The 23,654-nt window shown below is 40.6% G+C and overlaps 2 protein-coding genes across 3 annotated transcripts in view; both read right to left on the reverse strand.

Annotated features, from left to right (window-relative positions):
• The window catches only part of LOC110395951 (cytochrome b5 reductase 4), a 29,771-nt gene extending 10,814 nt beyond the window's left edge, over positions 1-18,957 (reverse strand). Inside the window, exons 1-10 of one of the 2 annotated variants that reach the window (XM_021391053.1) lie at positions 18,816-18,957; positions 17,850-18,003; positions 14,596-14,696; positions 12,449-12,533; positions 8,795-8,845; positions 3,921-3,975; positions 2,260-2,317; positions 2,063-2,156; positions 1,422-1,454; positions 641-763 (exon numbers count right to left, since the gene is read on the reverse strand). In XM_021391053.1, coding sequence (XP_021246728.1) covers positions 641-763; positions 1,422-1,454; positions 2,063-2,156; positions 2,260-2,317; positions 3,921-3,975; positions 8,795-8,845; positions 12,449-12,533; positions 14,596-14,696; positions 17,850-18,003; positions 18,816-18,890 — 829 coding nt within the window. In that variant the 5' untranslated portion in view covers positions 18,891-18,957. The remainder of the gene's footprint in view (positions 1-640; positions 764-1,421; positions 1,455-2,062; positions 2,157-2,259; positions 2,318-3,920; positions 3,976-8,794; positions 8,846-12,448; positions 12,534-14,595; positions 14,697-17,849; positions 18,004-18,815) is intronic. The other variant, XM_021391054.1, reaches the window with a different exon arrangement.
• RIPPLY2 (ripply transcriptional repressor 2) lies at positions 19,049-21,722 on the reverse strand. Its single transcript, XM_021391055.1, has 3 exons — positions 21,482-21,722; positions 21,332-21,396; positions 19,049-19,991 (listed from the first exon to the last, which is right to left on the reverse strand). The coding sequence occupies exons 1-3, from the start codon at positions 21,647-21,649 to the stop codon at positions 19,826-19,828; spliced, it is 399 nt and encodes a 132-aa protein (XP_021246730.1). The 5' UTR covers positions 21,650-21,722; the 3' UTR covers positions 19,049-19,825.

Consider the following 23,654-nt stretch of genomic DNA (forward strand, 5'->3'; position numbering starts at 1 on the left):
ATTGTATGTTATTGTACAGAAATTTCTAGTTTAGCTGGGAAAAAAACCCAACAACCACAGTGATCCCGGTAATGCACTTGAGTGCTGCTACAAGTTAATACTATTCCCTTACCACAAAATGAATTCGTACCTAACATCTATCGCCCCCTGCAGATGCAGCAGCTTAGGTAGAGCCGGCTTTGAGTGCCTCATTTACGCACAGCTCAAGTTACAAAGGAACAGAGTGCTGGAACAACCTTGCAGCATCTAAAACGGATGCATCTGTAGTAACAGCTGGACGTGGAGGTGATTCAGTTTCTTCACTAGTTACTCTTACATCCTTTGCCACAAGGCATCTCAGGGTCTACTGAAGTTTTCATACAGACAGAAGAGAGATGCAACAACTCTCAAGCAGTTTTCATCTTCCCCTATTACGTTTTCTCAGTCTTTCTGCAAGCCTCAAAGACCTCCAATTCTATCGTCAGACTAAACAAGAAAAGCAAACCAGGAGGAAAGAAACAACAAAACTTCTACTGCTAATCTGTTCAAGGAGACTGAGCAGTTCTCAGTAATACCAGAAAAGAAAAATCCTGGGAGAAACCGAGTACGTTTAACATGCCCTAAAAAGTCTTAAAAGAACTGCTAACGTGGCCATGTTTACCTCTTTCTGTGCGCTTGATAAGCGTATTATGACTCTCCAAAGGCAATCCCAGCACTTTCCACTGAATATGATCCTTCTTCTTTAAAATAATCTCTACCTTCCCAATTTTTTCAGCAATATTTACTACAAGAGAAAATTGTTTCCTACTGTTACTTTTAGTTACACTTGATACAACAATATAATTTTACTCCTACATTAGACTCTATAAGGATTAGTCATTTTTCAAGAAGCACACAATTTATGTATTACATTAAAATAAAAAAAAAGTACTTCCAGTCATCTCTATGCATGTAGAAGAACAGGCACTAACTCAATATGCATAATTATTGCACTATATTTAATAAATATCTTGTGAAAAGATTCACAGTCCATCTGGTCAGAAATAACGTTCAGGAATTCAGAGTCCTTATTTACTGGAAATAATTAATTGCCACCACTTACTTCCCCTTTTTTCAAATGGCCATTTGAGTGAATAAATAAGTTTATGAAAATCCCATTCAAAGTAAAGAACAGTTTACATACACACAACAGAACTCACTTTTAATTATTTTAGCACTGAGTGATACTTTGACGGATCAGAGCACCATCAACGTGTTATTTTTTTACAAGCTAACGTGTCAAAATGACAAAAAGAATGTAATTGTATGACTTGATTTGGTCGACTGTGTCAGAACCTGATGGTAAGAAAAGCTGTGAAGTACCTGACGATTCAGAAAAATATATCAAAGTTCTACATTCCCAAGTTAGAAGAAATATGGAAAAGTTACAAGATACACCTTACCAGCAAAATCATCTTGAACTTCATGATCCAAGTCTGAAATAAAGAGAAATAAACTAGTTTAAGCAACACTAGAGTTACATCCTAGTATTTAGATACACACATAAAACTTAGGGCTAGAAATACTGCATGAAGTAATGTACCTACAACCCTATGCATCTTTACTTGACCCTGAAATTTCACTCTTGCTTCATATTGGTCTCAGTGACTTTTGCAAGCTAATACAATAACACATTAAGAAAGGCATAATTTTTCTCTTTTCTTTTTTCTTTTCCTTTTTTTTTTTAAACCAGTGACTGATGTAAAATTATCAATTTGCATTCATCTAAATCATTCCACTTGCCCTTTTTGAATAAGGGCATTTTAATAAGTGATCAAAACACACGAAGTAGAAAAACTTGTGTAACTTCTACATCAGTTTCTTACCACACTTTATTCCACGTGGCTTAGGACATCAAATAAGAAACAGAATAAAAAAATATCAACTCATATCTTCATCTTGTTGGTATGTATAATGTAATCAGTTTCAATAAAGAGGAATATAATTTAATTGGTATATGCAAAGCATATATGGCCAGATGTGAGGGTTTTAATAAAGTAGAATGAAAATTCAGTATTTTCAACCATAAAATTACAGTACCTACCAACTTCTACAAGATACGAGTGGTCATCCAGGATGATCTCTCCCCTTAATCTTTTGTCATGACAGTCAACTATCACCAACTCTGCATTCATATCCTTTCACAGACAAGGAAAAAGAGCATTTTAAAGAAGTTCTCTGAGAATTCAAGCTGGATCACAACAAGATCCTGTAATTATCTCTTTCATAAAATACATTTACCTTCTGCTTAGTATATATGACAACAGTGATCAAATCATCTGTTTGAAACCAGTCATAACTGTAAAACAGAAGTACAGGAAGAAATATATATATATATACACACACACTTTTGTTCAGCATACCAAAATATATTTAATCAGCAGTTTTCAAGCAGAACTTCTTTCACAAGGATACCAGCCAAATACATGATTTACTGTGTTCTCAAGAGGTAAGCCCAGAGACTATAATTTTGAAAAGATGATTAAAATAAAAGCAGTCTAATTATCCACCCTGATACCACATAGTAGTTAAAGTTAGACACAGCGGTTTTGGCTACAAAGCACATGCATTCTCTTTGTAGCATACGAGCCTTCCAAGAAAGATGGTCAAAGTCCTTGGCTCCAAGCAAAGTTATTAAATTGCCAGAACAGGTTCCAAGAATTACAGGTTCCATCTACGTACCACAAAACCACAATTTCCTTCATCTGCCCAAATCCAGGCTTTACATTCTCATGATTCCCAAGCTACCTAAACCTTGAAATAACTACATGGTAAGGTAAGCATGAATGGCATACTGTATATCTCTTATTGCTTCCATTACCATACACTTGCCAGGGTTTACAAGACCTCTTCAGCACAGTAACTTACCTACCCAAGCCCAGAAAAGCTTTTCCTTTCCCTTCCCCTTTTCATGGGGGCTATACATCTGACTACATCTTATGCTTGGCTCTCAAGCATACAACATCTGTAGTTCTGATCTAACTCCAGCATCATGAAGGCTGCAATCCCAGTAAGCGAAAGTCAACTCTACCCCCACAGTAAGGTAACCCCCCATGCATACATTACTACTGTCTTCCCTGTTCCCTGAGTCCTAACCACTTCTGTTTACTGTTTGAACTCTTGGAGAAGAAAGAAGGGATGCTCCCTCGAAGACACACTCCTGATAGCCAACACCTCCCCATCAGACAACTGGACATGCCAGACACATATGAGGAAAAAAGAAGCAAGGTCTGGGGAACAACCCCAGAAGATAAGCCACGTTCCAGTTGTTCATAAGTCCCATTTTATGTGGCATGTAACTAGCCCAAAGATTATGTATTCACATTATGCAAAATCAGAAAACAAACCTCAGGGATTCAAGGAATCATGGAGTAGAACAATACCTCAGTGACAACAGCAGGTATTTCACTGTGCTTTTAAGGCCTGCTTTGTTCTAGATTTTCAAACTGCAGAAACCTGAGTAGCTCTATCACATCTTAAAACATTCCAACCTGAAATGAGGTACTTCTCCAAGGCATGCCAACTATTACTGACAAATAAGTCAAAAAAAAAAAAAATCAGCCCACCTGGAATCACTTCCCAGGAGTTTTCTCAAAAAGTAAAAGCTTGAGGAGCCAGTGAAAACAAACCATACAGCGGTATGCAATGCAGGACAGTGAAAGTGTTAGAAGCCAACAGACCAAGTCAAGAAATACACTTTATCTTTTGCCTGTAAGGTCAACAAGACCTTTGGCAAGCTGTTTAAATCTGAACCTCAGCTTTCCTGCTTACAAAGTGATGGTAATGACATACTCATTCAGCTGAAACATCAAGATCTAAATATGGAAAAGTTGCTGTATTTAATAAGTGCAGCACAGAGTTATTAATCAGAACGTTCAACAGAATGAAAACCAAAAGTTTACCTTGGAGTTGTATCTCTAGCAGAAGCACCCAGTACTTTTCTCTCAGACAGCATACCTACAAAGGGCAGAGAGTTGTTAAAACGCATGCTGTGATGCTCATTTAATAGAAACCACAATAAGATTTTTTTTCAATTTTATATTCTAAATATCCCTTCTCAATATTCGGTGTTTTTCTTTCCACAGGAAAGTATTCACTTACTTTTTTATTTTGGTTTTATTTAGCACTCACATCTAGTGAGCAGGCTCCTAGAACATGAAGCTCTGTTTCAGAAATCGCGAGTTCCGTATCCCACAGAACCCCCACATGCGAGTTTCCTGGTACACATAAGCCGGTCTGCGTTCCATCAGATATTAGCCTGTCCTTTCACACTTTGTGATAGCGAAGCAGGGATAAAACATCTGAATGAATTCACTGGAACTATTTGTTCAGCCTTGATTTCAGCCTATATCTCTCTACTTTGTGCTTTGCTAGGAATTTGGAAAATACTCAACAGAGATAACAGATTAAAGCAATTGCAATCCTTTCTCAATTTCAACACAAGGGAGCTAAGTAGAAGCATGATGGAAGAAACTGCACAGACTGAGATATAATATAATTTGTAACACTGCATGAATAGCAGCAATTTCACAGGAAAACGGTTAGGCAGAGGTCTAAGCTAACAGCTGGTAAATACTGGACAACTGGAAAGGATTCCAAGTCCATTCAAAGGCAAACCCTGCAAATCAGAAATGTATATATATATATAATAATGATTTAGGTAGGTGAGAATTCATATGCTAATTATCTTCTCCATGCCAAGTGAGTTTAGTAGTTTGACTAGAAGTTTAAATGTGGGAACTACATGACTTCACTATACATAAAGTAAATAAAATGAAGACCATTCTGGTCTAATCCAATCTGCCAAAACTACAGATCATTCGTATAGGGAATGTGGTTTACTGGTGTTAAACTATAATAGAGACATACAATTTATGCTTGGACTGGCCTCCATGGGTAAGAGAAATTTGTGAACGTACACACTATTTGCTTTTGTGAAGCAACAGAAATATACAACTGCCAGAATAAGAACATTCTAGCAAACTAAGTTATTTGTGAATTACTCTGAAGTTCTGTAAGATGATCTTTAAAAATAAGTCACACTGCAATAAAAAGAATTATTCACGTGATGAATTAATCAATTAAGGTTAGTGCTCTGCCGTGCACAATGGTCATAAAGAAGAACTGGTAGTGAATCCAAAGACTGATGGCAGCTATGGAATGAAGGAGTTAAAGTTCTTGAGAGAAACAAGCAAGGTGATGAGCAGAACTACAACTGCACCTCAGAAGAGCAAACTTCAGCTTTTTCAGGGAATTGGTTGGCAAAATCTCATGGGAGATCAGATAGCAAGACTACTGATTGACAGTCTCTTGTGTTATCCTCATAGCCACACCAGAGAGACGAGTTTGACAGGTGAATTCAAATCTGGATAGAAAATTAGCGGGACTGCCAGGTGCAAAAGGTGTCATCAACACTTCGAAGTCCAACTGCTGGCTAATTACAGCTGGCATTCCTGCTGCAGACACTAACAAACAAGGGGAAGCAGCTGAAACATTAAAGGTTATGGATACCATTCAAAGGGACCTGACAGACTAAAGAAATAGGCTGACAAAAACTGCACAAAACTTCAAAGCAAATGAATTTGAAGAAGAAAAAATAAAAAAAATAGGCTGGGGAGCCTGCCTGGATGGAAAGCAGCTTTGCAAAAAACTTCCCTGGGACACAGTAGACAAGCCTGGACAAGCTAGAGCACATACTACATTACAACACTGTGGTGACAGAAGCCAACTGCAACCTGAGCAAAAACACAGCTTATCAGCTTGAGGAAAGCAGTTCTTCCCCTCTATGAGGAAAGCAGTTCTTCCTCTCTATTTAGCATTTGTAAGACTACATCTGGAGCACTGTGCCCAGTTTTGGCTCTCCAGTACAGGGCAAACATTGACATAAGCAAGTCCAGTAAAAGGCCACCAAGTCGGTCAGCAGCTGGAGCAAAGAATGGATGAAAAGAGGCCGAGGGAACTGGGCTTGCTCCATCTGCAGAAGAAATGATCATGGGGGGAGTTTCAGTGCAACCTTCAACTACCTAATAGAAAGGGGGCGGGGAGGAAGGAAGTATGGAGAAGACAGCAGGACTCTTCTCAGAGGGGAACAGCTGAAGGCAATACACAAGTAGCATGGAGAAAAAAATCTCCTTATATTAATAAAAACAAACACACAACAACAAAAACCACCACCACCACCACCTCTTCTCTTTCTATGATGGCAGTGTTGCTCACAGCAGCCTGATCTAACATCCAAGCTCATCCTGACATGAGCAGGGACTGGACAAAACAAGCTCCAGATGTTTGTTCCAACCTAAACTATTTTAAGATTCTGTGAAAACTTTCTGTATCTATTATTTTCTTTGCTCTTTGAAGGCCCAGAACAAGCTCAATCCATATTTATAAACTCTAAGTATTTCTAAGAAAAATAGGAATGCATACATTACTTACACTAAAGAATCTCAGGTGGTTGAACCACAAGATTTAGTTTTCTGTCCTTGAAGTCCTAACTCAATCTCTCCTCCGATCATCCTTTTCCATGCCATATGTATTTTTAATTTCTGATGTGCTTAAACTCAAACACCAACTTGTTTTCAGATGGTGGAACTGCCAAAGTCATTTATTTTACTTTTAATATTACAGAAATATTTACCTTAAGAGTTTGGGTACACAAGAAATTCAGTTTAGCTTGAACGTGCAAGGTTGGAAAGCTCATTTTTAAAGTACGCCTTTGATACTTACTTGCTTTCAAACAAATATGAAGTTTTCAAGTATGCTTTGGAAATAAAAGCGTGTTGAAATTTTTATATCTTTTGTTTGAAACTCAAACATGAAGAGATGTTGAGGAACGTATCTGCCTGTAAGACTTATAATGAGCAATACATCCTGGAAACTTCAGTTTTCCTTGTCCCTTACACCACAGGCAATTGATTTTCACAAAAATCAAGGATGCATTTAAGTTAATAGATATGAGCACACTACACAATAATTATTTATACATTTTGATTAATAGGACAAAATATCTTCACCATACCAACAACTTCCTAGAAAAGAACAAAAAAATCAGAGCCCACGTAGGTTTCTCTTTCTAACTTTCAGACAGTGCTGCTTGTTTCTAGACTAATTTTGACTTAAGTTTCCAAGAGCTACAAAGCGAGACAACAACTGAATAAGAGAAATGTCTTAGAAGGTAAACTAAGTATGTCCACAACAGTTAAAGTCAGCACAAAAACCTTCCCTGTTTTGGAGAATGTCTTACCAAATAGGTCAACTGAACACAAGAAGCAAGCATCAGCATTTTGGCAGTTTCACTGGAAACCACAATTAGAATTGTTTCCTGAGGAGTCACGTATTCTAGACAAGAAAAGTTAATTCATAAGCCCTCTTAATCAAGATGATATGAAAACCAAAATAGATGGTACAACTAACTTTCCACTTGAATCAAAATACTAACAGTGTATTTAATGACTAATAACTGCTGCCTAGCAATATAATTCGAATGTAATAAAGTTGAGTTTGAGTTCCACTGCTTCCTGCCTTTCAAAGCAAGACGAATATGCTCCCAACATGTTTGTTGATCAAGTCAGGCCGCAGACCCTGTCACAAAGTTTAGCCTAACATTGTAAAAGGACACATAGGAGAACAGGAACAACAAAAAAGTCAGTTTTGCTTACTTATATATGATTTATTCTTACTCATAGGTATTTTTGTGCACTACAATGCTTCTGCATACTGCAAGGTGAACTGCCTTTTACAAATCAAATACAACATACAGTGTTCACAAAACACAAGATGGCAAGAAAGACAGTAAGAACAGAAGAAAGATACCAATTCGTACTCTTTTAGGCATAAAAGTCAGCCTTCAGCTCAAACTGTATTACTTCCCTTCACAGGTGTTCATCTTACCTCCTTCACCAGCAAACCCCCCAGCTCACCTCATTTGGCTGGACTTCATAAAACACATTCTCTTAGGAAGCCTCTTAGTATACTAAGATAACTAATCACTCTGTAACTTTTCCTAAAAAGGATGCATAGTTCTTGTACGCTTGCAAGCAAGGCTACTCCAAGTACTCAAAGAGGGCTCAGTGAAGACTTCTGCAAAGCTTGACCGCTTCCCTATCTCTACAAGGACTACTGTCAACCTCGTATTTCACAGGACAGAATATTTGTTCCCCTTAGAGAACATGAATTAACAGCCCAGGGGCTTGTGCAAAGCTTGACCGCTTCCCTATCTCTGCAAGGACTAGTGTCAACCTCCTATATCACAGAACAGAATATTTGCTTGTCTTAGAGCACATCAATTAACAGCCTAGTTATTCTCATGGTTACACCTCAAATAGTTCAGCCATGCTATGTTCAAGTAATATACTCTGTTTCGATTCGTTTTCCAGTGATCATTCTATGCATTATCCAAGTTTTTGTCACATCTTTGCAATTCCATTCCCATGGCCACCTAGTTTTTCTGACACAGAGAAGGATCAAAAAGCCTGGCACTCTTGCAATAGCAGATTTCAGTAGCATATTTTTATTTCTGATTTACCTTCTCTAGTAGAAAGCTTGTCCATCTCATAGCTCCATTTTATGCACTACCACAGTGCCATCTTCTAATGTTTGTAATCACTGAATTTGCAATGCCTGATTAGGATTTTGCCTTTTGCCCTTCCGAAAGATCACTACAGCCTCAAAATCAGATTCAAATGTAAAGACAGAGAGAAGGTGGATAAGCATTGTGCATTAAAAAATGTTCAGGTAAGTTTAAGATTCACTTCCCACCTTGCTCCAGAAGAATACTTACCATTAAGCTGTTTCTTCTCTTCATGCAGGGTAGAAGAAATGTCTACAACCACTAAGAAAAATGAGCATGACAGTAAGAAGTTGTAGCACAGTACCTGCTTACATCATATTATAAAAATAAGCCAAAGCAAAGCTCTCCAAATAAACCTTTCACAACAACAACAGTTTGACCAGGATGCTTCAGGCATCAAGAAGTCACAATTAAGTGCAGTAGCACTGATACTATTCCAAAAGATTACATGTAATAATAACAAAAAAAACCCTATAATGCAACATGCAAAAAGTTGCACAGCACTGAAGGGTAGGAAACAAGAACTTATCTGGATCTTAAAAACAAACAACACAGACTTCCTTGTGCAATGAGAAGCTTCATAGCCAAGTAGCTAAGTAAGTCAGACACTGTTTGGAGACAGCATATAGTAGACACTGAATCTGACCTACCACTACCTCAACTGTTTGGCAGAAACCCAGGAAAACAAAAACCTTCCTTTAAGTTTCTTCTCTCAAGTAGTTTTATTTGACAAGTTATCATCTGAACTTTTCATTAAATCTCCAGTATGCTGCAACTATCTCCAAACAAGAACAACAAAACAAAAAAAACAGCAGAAAAAGCAGAAAAAGAAAGCCCTAAGTAGATGAATGCATAGTGTCAATTCGTATACATAGTGCTTAACTCAAGGACAAAGCCATAGTGCCTCTTGGTCACATATCCTTCTTCTAGTCCTCTGGAAGTACTCAGACCCCTTTCACTTTCTCTACTCACATATACCAATATGTAACAGTACAAAGACCCCTTCTGTATTCACCTTTATTATGAGACAGGTCTGGGGGAAGCAGGAGAATGCAATCTGTTCTTCCCGCACCCTTTCATAAGCAGGAGGAAACATTCATCTTCTTGCTTAAAAAGAAGAAGATCTCCCCTTATTATGGGCTTCTGAACCCCTCCCATTGCTCTCTCCATCATAGCAGTCAGGAATAAAGGAAAAATGCCAGCATGATAGCAATGAAGGAAAGGCTTCTGGAACAATCCACAAAGCATACAGTATTGTAAAAGGACTTCAAAGCTGAACAAGAATTGCCCTCGTCAGAGAGTTTCACACTGAAGTGAAAACACTCCACAAGATGAATGGGACACTTCCCCCAAAACTTTTGTTTTAGATTGTATTTCTCTGTATATTCTTCTATACATTACTTCAATCTACGTGCCAGGATAGGCAAGTCAGTCACAAAGTCTCATTTGTCATTAACAGGTAATTGTCTGCACTCAGAAGTATACTATCTTTTCACTACACTTTAACACACAGCACTGAAATCAGCACTGCAGATTCAAGGACACCTGCTCAGAATCCTTTCCAAGACATGATCCCTCCTCTCTCTTCCTTGGATCAGACTACAGCCTAATTTCATTTCCTTCATTTCAGCCTAATATCAGAGACCTAATACAAATAAGTGCATGCATTCCAGCTCCCAAGTTATGTCTGTATGTAACTTCAGTGGTAACATACACTAATGAGTCTATGAGAAACACCATCAGTAGTAATACACAACATTTTGTTGACAGTAGTCAACGTCAACATTTTATTGACAGTAGTCAATAAAATACACATTAGCACAGATGTTACAGCTGAGTACCTTGAAGACAAATCAAGCAAAATAATGGCAAAAAGCTTAATGCTGTAAAGGTTCATTGAGGGAGATGGCAGGAAAAAAGAGATTCTGAAATGATCTTTTACATGCCTGAGTACTACAGTAGCTACTGCACTGTAACATTGCAGAAGTGACACTTTAGAATCTCTTGCTAGTCACTAGCCTACACACCATGCAGCATTCTCGAAAGACAAGTTGGCAATACTATCACTAGTACCTTCAAAAGACTCCTAGAAAGAATGCAAAATGTTCAGTGAATAAATAACCATGCTATCTTCCAAAATACTCCAGAACACAGGAAACAGAACTGAAGATCACAAATCTACCAGCAGCGCCCCAACAAACCTACACCGCACGCTACTGAATACCAAACAGTACATACCAGTGCTTGCCCCGCTATCAAAAGCTCACTCTGCCATGAAAAGAAAGCAATTTATACTGTAATTCAAAGTCCTTCCTCTATACTCGTACTAAATCTGTATTTTATTCCTCCATTTTCAGATCCAAACTTTGTCAAAGGCAGTCTTCTGGAAGGAGAAAAGACAAGCTGAAGACGGTCAATCACAAGCTTGATAGTTCACTACTCAAAAGAGAAGGATATATAACTCAACATGAATCACAGTAAACTCTAAGAATTTTGACACAAAGAATTTCAGTAAATATGGTCTTATTAATTAATGGAACAATTTTCAAGCCTGAAATGGCCAAAAGAAACACAGGCAACCAAACCACTTTCATACAACGTGTAACCTTTACCCTGCAAGTTTTATTACAGCAAAATGGATAAGAGCAGTCCTAATACAGAAGAAAGTAGAGTAAAAATAAACAGCAGAAAATGGACCGTCAGAGCTGGCAAGAGCAAAGATAGGTTTATTTATTTATTTTTTTACTGATTTATTGTCAAGAGAATTCCTTCCAGTTGCAGAAAAGTTACACTAATGAAATCAGTAAAAGTCAGGTTTACTTTTTACGTTTGTGACTCAGATGACAAAGTGGCAGTAACTTATCCATAACACCTCAACTCCATGAAGTAGTTATGCTGTCAAGGTATCTCCTTGCATTGCAGCACTTAGCTTAAAAACTCTACAAAGAATTAACTACCTAGCAACACAGAGATGTAAAATCCTATTCCCCTTCGTGTACAGAACAAATTCAACTTAACTGACAAAGTGACCTAAGTGCTGAGCAAGTATGCCATGTTCCCTTTCAAGATGTTGAAGAGCTCCAAGAGATGCCTGAAGCTGTAACCTACACAATGCCAAAGAAGGTGAGAAAAATAGTTGCAAATGTTAACTCTCTCATGCTTTCACAGCAGTTTTGCTAAGGGTAGTAATTCAGTAACAGTATCTGGTTGCAAGATATTGGCGTTTTTCACTGCGGCCTACAAACCAAAACAAATACTGAAGAGTAAAGTCTTTAGAAACCACTGCCAGCATTTTAAGACAATATACTACTTTCTCTCACTGTCTTGGCTCTGATGAGTCTGCTGAATCAGCAACATTTTCTCCAAATAAATTCTAACTTTAGCAGATCCAGTCAGGAGTTTCCTAAAAACAATAACTGTCCATGAACTGTGTTCACAGATCTCATTTCATATGCAACTTTTAAGGCCCAGGTCTTGTGCTGAAATCATCAAGGTGAAAATAATGACCTATTTTAAGATGCCCTAAATCACACCAGAGGGCTGTCCAGGTCAGCTTGCCTGCTGGGACCTGAAGAAAGAGCAATCCTCGGGAAAAAAATGTGTATCTATTTCTCTAAACACATACCTCTTTTCTGGTGATTTACAGCAGAAGAAAAAAGTAGCAATACATTATTTATAAATGTCTTCACTTATAAAATAGTTTCTTTTTCAGGTATATACTCCCAAAAGACTACACATATGCAACAGCCTTCACCTCTGTGTCAAAATACAGATCCTCCTTGTAAATATGATGATTTCTTGCAACTTCCAGACAACTTTGGAATACAGCATAATCAGAAATTATGTCATTCTAAAAGCGCTCACCTTTTGGAGCAGCAATAGGCTTGAAAGCCATTCTCCCAACAAGACACTCCTTCAGCATCGATTCATAATTGACCCAACGATGAACCTACATTAACAAAATTGATTTTCACAACTTTTGTAATTTTTACCGTGTTGTTGCTCTATGCACTAAGATACAAATACCACTTTTGCAGAACACCTAATATAATTCATTATTTAGCATTTTGTTTTTGTTTTCAACCCAGACACCAATTGTTCAAATTTTTCAGTGCTTATTTTTTTACTTCTTTTACAAATAACAGGTATTTAAACAAACAAAAAAAGACCCTGACTATGTGACAGTACCTTAATTTATCCTTTTTTTTTTTTTTTGCAGTACCTGCTCATCACAACCTTGAACTACAGAAAAAAATTCAAAATAGTGTTTTCATGATGTTTATTATATGATTAACAGAATTTGTCCTTACCACAAAGGAAATTAACCTCGTTTGGACACAAATACGAGGAAAGGGGCTGACATGGGAAACAAAACATAAAGCACAGTAGTTTAGACACATCGACATCTCTGATGAAGTTGGTGCATTTCTGTTTGTTTCTGTCTGACAATCATTGAATTATTGGGAAATAATCTATTTTAGAAAGTCAAATAAAATGATGAAAGAGCAGTAGTTTAGAGACCAGAAATGGAGAACTTCCATAGGAAATAGATGGCAGAAAAGCCCACTCTGTTAGGGCATCCAGGATAACACCTCAGGAAGAGAGAAGGTAACGGAGTACGGCATGACGAATTTGAATGGTACAAAGAGATTTAAAAATAAAAACTTTCAACTGGACAAGTGAAGTAGACAAGATAAGGAAGTCACATCCACAAGTCTGAGTTGCATTTTACACAGGCAGTGGAAAAAAATGGAAAATTTTGAATGACAGTTATGTTTTTCAGAAATTTAAGAAACACCAGCAATCTACCAAACTCTTAAATATACCAGTATCTAACAGATACAGAATGCAAAGGCAACAGAAATGCCTCCAGACCTCAGGCAGAAATCAAAACCTGAACATGGTTTTCCACTCCCATGACAAAACAAACAAACAAAAATATAGCAAGTATGTTACAAAGTTCAGATACAGTTTGTTGGGCTTCTGGAAACCTCTTCGCTGCCAGGATTCCCATTTCTAAGTATCTCACACCATACTTGACAGTGATTTAGCTACAGAACTTCAGGTCACAACTTGATACTGTGTAAATTTTCAGGAGAGCAAAGGCAAATTTCTTCAGAGCAGCTCTGAGACCAACAGAGAAACATACCCACATCATGTGCTCAGACACTGAATCTGTCAAGGGATTAACTGAAGACAACAAAACAAGGCTAAAACATCATCACATCTCTCCTTTATTTTACATTCATTCTTAACTACGTTCTGCAAGTGAAGACGTAACATATTGTGACATAAGGACTGTAAAGAAATGACAAAATTCCTTTCAGAAACAGATGAAGTTCCCTTTCTGCTCTTCCCCAGTTTCCTGGGAAAACCTTGTGAGCCAAGGAGATGGGAAGAATGTCTGATTTCAAAAACACCAACTCAATGAATCATCTTCTACAAAACCAGGTCTTACAGGAAGACTGCAGACTTACTTTTCAGCCTTAAAGAAATGGTGAACAAAGAAGAGACCAACCGTCATCTTCTGATTTGTTCACAATGAGTTAATAGCAGTCCCAGCACTTTTTCCTTAGTACTTTGTTCACTGATAACGCAGTAACCAAGTTAATAGACAGAAGAGCACTACAAGTATCTGTCAAAAAATTAATGCTCTGTAAGAAGAAAATGGTTTTCAACTGACAGCAATTTGTCAGTACAGGAATTTATTAAGGGAGTAGGAATCTGAAGTTTAATTGCTATTTCTGCTAAAAATTGATTTGTTAAAATGGTCAAATTGAAGCAAAATCTCAACATAAAAGAATACTTTCATTATTGATTTTTGATACAAAATTTAAACATTTCTCTTTCAGCACATTAGTGCAGTTCTGAACAGTAAACCACTACCTTCACTTCGATCTTAAATGGTTCAAACCATTTCCACTGGAATGACCTAAAATAATCAGAAAACGTGCATTTTTTTTTAAATACCTTTTAGTGATCAAGTGTCATTCACTGCCAATTGTTCTCACCTGGTCAAAGAGATCTGTACCATCAGTTCCGGCTGCTTTCATTAGTTCATCCTCGCCACCGGGATGATATTCCATGTATGGTGTGACATTGTATACGAGTCCTGCAGAAAATGGAATACAAGACCATGGGAGTAACATCTTTTAAAACCACTACCACTATTGAACTATCTCCAGAAACAGCGGAAAGATTAGTATATATTACACAGTGTAATAGCAAGCAATATGACTTTCCAAAATCAGAAAGAGAAGTCACAAAGTCGTACAGAACCCAAGACATATTACACAGAGATGTTCACTAGGAAAAATGGTATGGCACTGCAGGATTGACATCTGGAGAAAACCTGCAAGTTTAAGACTCTAACTAAATAAACACCTGAAGATGAAGGTGTCATAGTCTAGTTAACGTGTATGAGAGCCAGAGGTCAGTTAAATAGAGACACAAAATCGAGCCAGTTAGTGCAGGGAATTGTTTTTGTTATCCCTTTGAGTTAAGTCACTGCTGAAGTGCTGTCAGAGTTGTTTCCCCGTCACTCATCACCTACGGAATCAAATGAGTAGGGGAAGACACTGTCTTCCAAAAGTAAAAACTACTACCATCAGCAGTGAAACTTTGCCTCTATAGATTCAGCAGTATAAAAAACCTAAACATACTCTCTGCTCATTAAAGGTTAAGAACACCGATGACAAATTTGTCTCAATAAAAAGATTCAGCATTCTCTTTACACAAGCACTACTCTGTATTTCCAGTGAGATTAAAAAAAAATGCTTTATAGGTCTGGAATTATGAAGACCAATTACCACAATGCCAACAGAGTAATCAGTTTGGAGAATGAAGCTATAAGCAGATTTAAACACAGACATGTTTCTTCCTGCAGGACTACCTTGCAAAATATTTCAAGAAATTAAACATTATCAAAACAAGAACTTACTAAAGTGGAACTGTGTCAGTTAAAAGCATAGTGTGCTTTATAAAGTGTACATTACTCCAGAAAGGGAGGCATTCAGCACTAGATGAGGGAGACACATCCCTGGGACAATCCTAATTGGTAAGAACAATCCTCGTGGACAAGAAAGGTTTTTTGCACACTTTACTGACCTGATCTTCTGAGAGATGTATCCACTACGCCATCTTGTGTACAGGACTGGTTACTGCACATAAGAAAATGCACTAGGGAAAATCTAAACAGTTCGGAACTCCCGAATGTCAACTAAACGTTCAGTTTTCCATCTAATGTGCTGTTCTTTAACCCCCTGCCATCCCGTTTTATATACTTGTGCCCTATGTGACAACTCTTCTTGATGATGACCCTCCTGGCTTGTCATGGTTTTATGATTTTCAGTTATTGGTATTCCACATCATAACATCATGTAGTGTATGTACCTGGTTCTCAGAAAAGAAGGACTACTACATTCCCCAGAAGACTTCACTGCCCTGTTACTGTTTTCTGGTCAGAGGGAAAGATAAAAACTGTTTGCAGATCACGGGACGTTCCCTCTTCTCGTCCCGTCTCTTGTCCCGGCAGCATCTTTCTCCTCAGCCTTCTCATCATTGGTATTAGAGTAAGGCCTACCTTAATTTTGGACACTCTCTCTCATTGTATTGGATTTATCAGCTTAAATTGTAATTATATTGTATTATAGTGTGCTATTTTGCATTCCAATATCTTAATTAGTAAATTAGTTTGTTTCTCCACTGTTTTGTTTTCAGGCCCATCTCCCTACCCTTGTTTCCCTTCTCCCTTTTCTGCGGCGTGGGTCTGTGGGTCCCCTGTCCCATTCGTCACGGAACCGGGCCGACTGCTTTTTACTACGGAGTCATAGGCTAACTACACAAACACAAACACTTAACAGCTTTGTGGAAAAGCTAAATTATTTTACTGCTTGTCTACAGATAATCTATCAGCATTCTCAATTACACTTGTTTTTTTCTTTACTGGTTCTAGAACAACAAAGAGAAGTGAAAAATTAAAGACCGATATAGAAACAATATGACAGAGTTCATGTGAAAAGAAACCTCAGAAAGGCAGTCTAGGGGTAGTAAGAGATTAGAAAGAAGTATTTATAAGCAGTGATTCTGCCTGCAGTAGTAGATGTGGTTTTTTGAAAGGTATATGAACAGATCTCCACTGTAAATAAATTTTCTTTAGCTCTCCTCTCATTACAGTTTTGCTAGTATCTGCAAGAGCAGTATGCAGAGCATTAACAATCCCACTATTTTGCTCAAAAAGCTCACTCTCATTCTCCTTTTTGACTCAACAAAACAGTCATCCTTGTCAAGAACTCCTTAATTTTGCTGGAATTCAGCAATGACATTATGTTTAATTCCCTATCAGATCAAAGTTATCCTTAAACAAAGCACTCTTCCTATACAGGTCACGTTAGCCACTCTGATCTTAACAGTACTTCTGTGAAAATAGATTATCTCATAACAAATTCAAAGCAATATTAATATATTTTAATATATTAATATATTTTAGCCTCTAAACAAGTATTTTGCTGTTTTCTGTAAGACTAGAAGCTTCATCTTCAGCACTGAAAATATTCATCTAGCGAGGGCTATTGCTTCAAACTACCTTTAGCACATTGCCATCTTACAATATATAATAATTTCAACTTAAGTTAAAATTTCATAAAAGTAATAATAAACAAACAGCACAAGTCAGTTACCACAGATATTTGCTATGCTAGATATAGGCAAAGATTTATCTGTATGGCAATTATCATTCACCTTTCTAAATTTTATGAAGTGGTACATGGGCTTACATACACACATTTTCCAGAGTCCACCCTACACAATCTACGTAACACCTTTACATATTTTTATGACTTTAGATGCTTTAAAAGCAATCAGTAAAAATCTTCAGCTGCTAAGGATGATACACACTCCAAGACTGAAGACTCTAAGTACATGTCAGCATTTTTAATGTCTCATTCTTGCTAAGATGTTGTTGTCAGAAGTGTCAACTAACATTCTTATCTGTTATTATTTTAACACAAAATAAGTTTTAGGTACGTCAACTTTGAAGACTGTTGAGAAAAGTTTGACAGCAAAGAACAGCTTTGTTAAATAAAATTGCCAACTTGAACAAAGTTGTATCTACTACATCAACATTACACCTGGTCTAAACACAGACGACACACTAAATTGTTTTGGGGTGAGGATTTTTGGTGGTGGTAGTTTATTGTTTTGTCATGTTTCAAGTACAGAAAGGAAGCTAGGCAAAAAGTGCAGAAGCAACATCACAGTAACCAACCTCTTATACATATCCAGCAATCCTCCTTCTTGTTGTGCTTAGCAAGTTCATCTTCAGTCACTTCAATTAGCCTCCCTTTTAAACCAGTCAGGTCCTTTCCACTTTTAGTTAATCGAATCCAATCCATCAGACTCCTTCCCGGTTTTAAAGGAACCTGGAAAATAACAAATGTACGATCATTATTAAAATCTAAAGGGAGAAAGAGCCGATCTTTTTCTAAGCTTCCCAAGGAAGACTGGGGCAAAACAAGAAATAACCCATATTCTTCACTGTCATTTGGGAGCCCTGCCCAGCAGTAAAGCTGCTTAAGGAAGCTTCCTATTTTGTAACCCAGCCAAAAGGATTCTCAAACATTCACAAAGACTATCTGCAAACCCCACAGCAACAGGAGGTCTCACCCAGGGAAAGCTAGGGGAGTGACCTACTGGCTCACAGGGTAGGGGCAGAACAAGGTCTCACAGAATTCTAGCACCTTCCTTTCCAATGGCATCACAGAACGAGAGCCCCTTTGATCCAAATACTGACAGTGGAGAACACAGTGAAAGAACCATGGACTCAAAACACTGCAGACAGAGCAGAAATGCGGAGACTGAAGAACACATGAACACAAGTCAGGGGGTGTTGCTTCACTCCAACAGTTTGGGTCCCAAACCGACTGAGCTCGCTTTCCAAGTGAGGCCCACAGGAACACTCCGAGGGACACTTAAAGGCAAACTAAAGTTGCGCACAGCCGAAAAGGCTGCGGGAGAAAAGCGAGACGACGTGGAAAGGCCGCACAGGAAGCGTTGTGAGCCCCACTACAAGGAGAAGTACGGTTGTTTGGTAACGACGCAGCTCCGGCCCCGCTCCCAGCCCCGAACCCAGCCGGCCGCGGACCGCTGCCACAGCCCCGCAGGGCCGCGCCGTGACGGCCCCAGGGCCGGCTGCGAGCGAACCCCGTCCCCTAGGCGGCTAGGCGGGCCCTACCTTGGTGCGGCCGCCCGCGGCCACCCGCTGCTGGGAGCCGGGCGCGGGGAAGGCCTGCGGCGGCACGTTCAGCATCCTGCCTGCCCGGCCTGCACCCGGCGGGCGGGCGGAGCGCTCCGGCACAGCGCGCAGGCGCGGCCCGGTGGGCGGGCTCAGCCCGTCACAGGCTGCTGAGTCCCTCCCGGGGGGTGCCGGCCTTCCCCGACCGGTCCCACGCGGCCTTCCTGCAGGCTGAAGGTGTCCCAGCACTGCCCCAAACCACAGGGCCCGCAGACTCCTGGGCTGCAGAGAACTGCTGCTCCACGCATGGAGCTCCTCCTGCCCTCACTTCGGTGCCTGCAGGGCTGTTCTCTCTCATATCCCACTCCCCTCTCCCAGCATCGCTCACGGCTCAGCTGTGGCAGCGGCAGGTCCCCATCAAAGCAGCTGGAGATCTGATACGGGGCAGCGCTGGGCTCTGCTCACAGAGAGCTCCCCTGCAGCCAGCCCCCTGCTACCTTGACGTGTAAGCCCAATGTCACGTACATTTGTGCTCACAAATGATGTAAGATAAACCCTTAATAAAAGGCAAAAGTAAACTGATTTATTATAACAAGTCAAAGTTAGACTCGAGTACCTGGAAGACAACTAATCCTTGATGAATGATTCCTTGATAGGCTTCCACATGGGGCCTGCTTAGTCACCAAGCAAGGTTTTCCCTGTTTTCTCAGGCTTAAGAAGCCACAAAACCACAGCCTTTTAAAGCAAAGCATCCAGCTCTCTGCTCCTAAAACCAAAGTTTACAGTCTACAAAATATAGGACCTCAGACAATAAAATAAAATTACTAATCAGTACATTCCCTGCTCAGAAGCAAGGCAAGACTAGAACAAAGGCTCAGATAAAATTACAAAACATTCCACTTTTATTAAGAATAACTTACAAATAAATTATCTTTAAAAATTCTATAATACAATTTTACATTAAGTTTAAATTAAGTCTTAGAAGTAGCCTTGATCGGCCTTTCTTGCCATCAGCAGTGTGATTCCGTTCTTGAATCTTGTTCCAGTTCACCTTCATCCTCTTCACTGTCTGAGTCCTCATAAAAGGAAATCGTAGCTTGAACGGGAAAGTTTTTCAGAAGTGCTTCAGCTTCCTGGTATAAGTAATCATAGCACCTTGATTTGGGCCAAAATAGTCTGAAAGAAGCACACAGTAAGTTTCCTTATTGTTATTACACATGCTACTTGAAGGCTGACTATTAAGGAACAGTGATGTTCTGTTAGACAAGCTTCCCACAGCATTCTCCTCACATGGAGAATGACTACACTAATCTCAACATGCAAGTAGAAAAATACTCTCTGGATTCTGTATTTCCAGCTAAAGAGAGAAAATAGTGCTTTACATGCAGTGCTGAAGCAAAACTGCTCAAAAGCCCAGGATCCATGCCTGAAACTTATCGCTCTGGTACCCCATTATCAGTATTCCTTTGGACCTAACCCTAATAGCACTGCTCTAAATGAAACAGTTCCTTGGATATACAATGGGTGTCAAATAGCATTCTCAAAATACTTAGGTTAAATCAGTAGTATTACTGATCAGGAATGATGACAGCCTCTATCAGGCCTTGATATTCCATCAAAGTCTTGTCTTTCTAAGTAGAATCCTCCACTGACTTCTTACAGAAGATGCCACCTAGGTCTAGATTTTGAAGTAGTCTGTGTTGTATCCAGGAATCAGCATGAAAATTGCTGACGATATAGTGTAGCAAGAGCTATCAGCTAGTAATGTTACTGCAATATATATAATATATACAACTTTCCGCTCCAGTTTCCGCTCCTTTTCGACTAACATCTTCTTGCTTACCATTTGGATGTAGCTGCAAGAAACAATGGAAATCCCAGGAGCTAAGAGACTAGCACAATGCAAAATAATTAAGTGCTGACTACAGACCGCTCATAACAGAAGTGCATTAAAGAACAGAACTAGAGGGTTTTCTAGCAAGTACAAAAATGCTTTCTAGGCAATGGTTTAATAGAACACTGCCTCCTTTGCAGCACAAAGCACACTTGCTCTGTAACATCTCATTCCCAGTGTTCCCTGCAGCATTCACTCACACACAGGGACAGTGTCAGGGCAGTGAGCCAGTGCAACTGCTTATGTGGTTTGACCTGCATTTGACAGAGCAGAGCCTAGGTTAGGGAGAAAGCTGCATCTCACCAGGAAGAACACCTTATGCAATAAGATTTGGCACCTTGCAACTAGCGCTTCCGAATACAGATTTTCCCACAGATTCAACAGGAGCTGCTTCATTGCTCCCTCAGAGGTGACAATGCAGGTAGCATCCCTGCCCTAACCATTAATTCCAGCAGCAGTTACACGAGCTGGCAGCACTCACACCCTGCTCTGGCCACTTGCTCCCATGGCTGTGCTGCACTGGGAGAACACCACAGGGACTGTCCCTCTGCTCCCTGCTTTAACCCTGGGCACAGCAACGAGTACCGAGCTGCTTCAGCCCTCGCCTCCCCTCCCCACTTACCTCACGGGGTGGGCATACTGCGCCAGCTTTCGAGAGGCCTCCGCCAGCCTGCGGGGGCTGCGCACCTGGGGACGAGAGAGCAGAGGTCACCCTGCGGCCGGCGCACAGCCCACAGTCCGCGGCCCCGCCGCCCCCGCCAGCCCAACTCACCGCAGCGGGGCCAGCCGTCCACGGCCTCCAGAAGGGCACGGAGCAGCGAGGGGATGAAGAAGAGGAGGGAGAGGCGAAGGGTGCGGAGCCGCGTGGGACGCGGGCGCAGCTCCGCGGGAGCAGAGCCACCGAGTGCGGGCAGCCGCAACGCAGCCGTCCGACCTCCATGCTCCGCCGGGACTACGCTCAGCCAGAGGCCGCCGCAACACCACACCTCACGCCGCCCGCCCCGGGCTCGGCGGCTTTTATACTCCGCGGTGCCGCCGCCGGCGGAGCCCACCTCCCCCGGCTCATTTGTCAGCGCTGTCAACAAAAAGGCTCCGCGGGAATGCGCCGCTATGTCAACACGGAGCGTGGACGCGTGTATGGCCCAAACGGCCCGGGGGGAGATGCAGCGGCTCGATGCGAAGCGCGCCGCAGCAGATACATAGTAGGCAGCGGGGCGGGGGGGCACTGGGCAGCCCCGGCAGCGCCTCCGCAGGAGCGGCCTTTTGCTGGAGAGACGCGTCCGCTGGTCCCCGGGCGGTGCCTGCGTACGGAGCTCAGGCAAGAAGAGGGGAATTCCGCCTTGGGGTGATGGAGACAGTGACACGGGCAGGGATCCTTGTTTCCCTGATACATCCTTGACATAGTCTCGCTGATACACTCCCCGTGACGTTTTCTTCCCTCTTGAGATAAGGCTTCACTATCATAGCAGCATTTTGGTAGGGTATCCTTACTGAGGAAAGGTGCCTTCTTCTACTCTTTTTCATGTGCTTCTGGAGTTTTATCCCACTGCCAGCATCAGCTGCTCCATGTGTGTTTTTTTTATGCCAAACTCGTACTGCATACCTGAGCACAAAAGGGGTTGCTTTCTATTATTATTTTTTCTCTCTCTCTCTTTTTTTCTTTCTTTCTGAGACTGCAATTGGTGATGCACGCACGTGAGCAGCAGTAGGGATCATATATAAGAGGCAATACGCAGTAGCAGTGACAGCCCTGGGGAGCTGGGCAGGTTGGGAGGATTGAGCTGCCATAGATTTGGAAAAGAGATCCAGACCCAGTTCATTTACTGGCTCATTGAAGATCCATGGTATTGATTATGACTTTAGATGTAATTAAGGGAAAATGCATTTCACAGTGAAAAGTTTGGCTTCATAGGACACTAGGGTTAAGCCAAATGTTAAAAAGAATAAAATTTATGTAATAATTTTGCTGTGCTTTGTGGCTGTCCATGTGGGCCGCCAACACAAGAAGGACATGAAGCTGTTCGGGTGGGTTCAGCGGAGGGCCATGAAGATGATCAGAGGGCTGGAGCACCTCCCCTGTGAGAGAACTGGGGCTCTTCAGCCTGGAGAGGAGAAGGCTCCAGGTGCACCTTATAGCAGCCTTCCAGTACCTGAAGGGGACCTACAGGAAAGCTGGGGAGGGACTTTTTATAAGGGCATGTCGTGACAGGATGAAGGGAAATGAAGGGAAATGGTTTTAAACTGGAAGAGGGTATTTAGACAAGATATTAGGAAGGAATTCTTTACTGTGAGGGTGGTGAGGCACTGGAACAGGTTGCCCAGCGAGGCTGTAAATGCCCCCTCCCTGGAAGCGTTCAAGGCCAGGCTGGATGGGGCTGTGAGCAACCTGGTCTAGAAGGAGGTATCCCTGCCTAAGCAGGATGGTTGGAACTACATGATCTTAAAGGTCCTTTCCAGCCCAAACCATTCTATGATCTCATTTTCACTGTGGCCTAGAGTTGGACTGATTAAAACCAGAGTGAGCAAAAGGCTCAGATTGCTGGTAAATATTCACTTTACAATTAGAAGAAATTGAGATGACAGCAAAGCAGCTAGCACAGTAAGGTGAATTTGATCATAAGCAAGATTGTATCTATTTTTCTTCAGTTTCCAAAGGGCTTCTGTGAAACTTTGTCAAATGCAGTAAAGTGTAGAACAGATGTTTAAAAGCTGTCTGATGGCAGATTCTTCTCTTGCCTAAATGAAGTGAGAGTCATTTCTGTAGTTGGTATTTCTCTCTTGAGAAAGATAACACAGGCTGTACAAGAAGAGGAGAATAGAGGCTGGGTTGGTTGTTAAAGAAGAAATGCAGAAGCATCATCACATTAGTAGCAACAAAGGAGTAACAACTTGACATCAGCATTATTTGTTTGATAAAGCATAAAAGTGAGATTCAACATGTACAC

The sequence above is a fragment of the Numida meleagris genome, chromosome 3, assembly GCF_002078875.1.
Source record: "Numida meleagris isolate 19003 breed g44 Domestic line chromosome 3, NumMel1.0, whole genome shotgun sequence".
NCBI classification, from domain to species: Eukaryota; Metazoa; Chordata; class Aves; order Galliformes; family Numididae; genus Numida; species Numida meleagris.

Bases quoted from the DNA above. Each gene is read 5' to 3' on its own strand.
- RIPPLY2 (XM_021391055.1), bottom strand. From the start codon at position 21,649: ATGGAGGTCGGACGGCTGCGTTGCGGCTGCCCGCACTCGGTGGCTCTG. The intron at 21,397-21,481 runs GTGAGTTGGGCT...TCTCGTCCCCAG, and splicing joins GGACGGCTGGCCCCGCTGCG to GTGCGCAGCCCCCGCAGGCT. The intron at 19,992-21,331 runs GTAAGTGGGGAG...TGCTTCTTTCAG, and splicing joins CAGTATGCCCACCCCGTGAG to ACTATTTTGGCCCAAATCAA.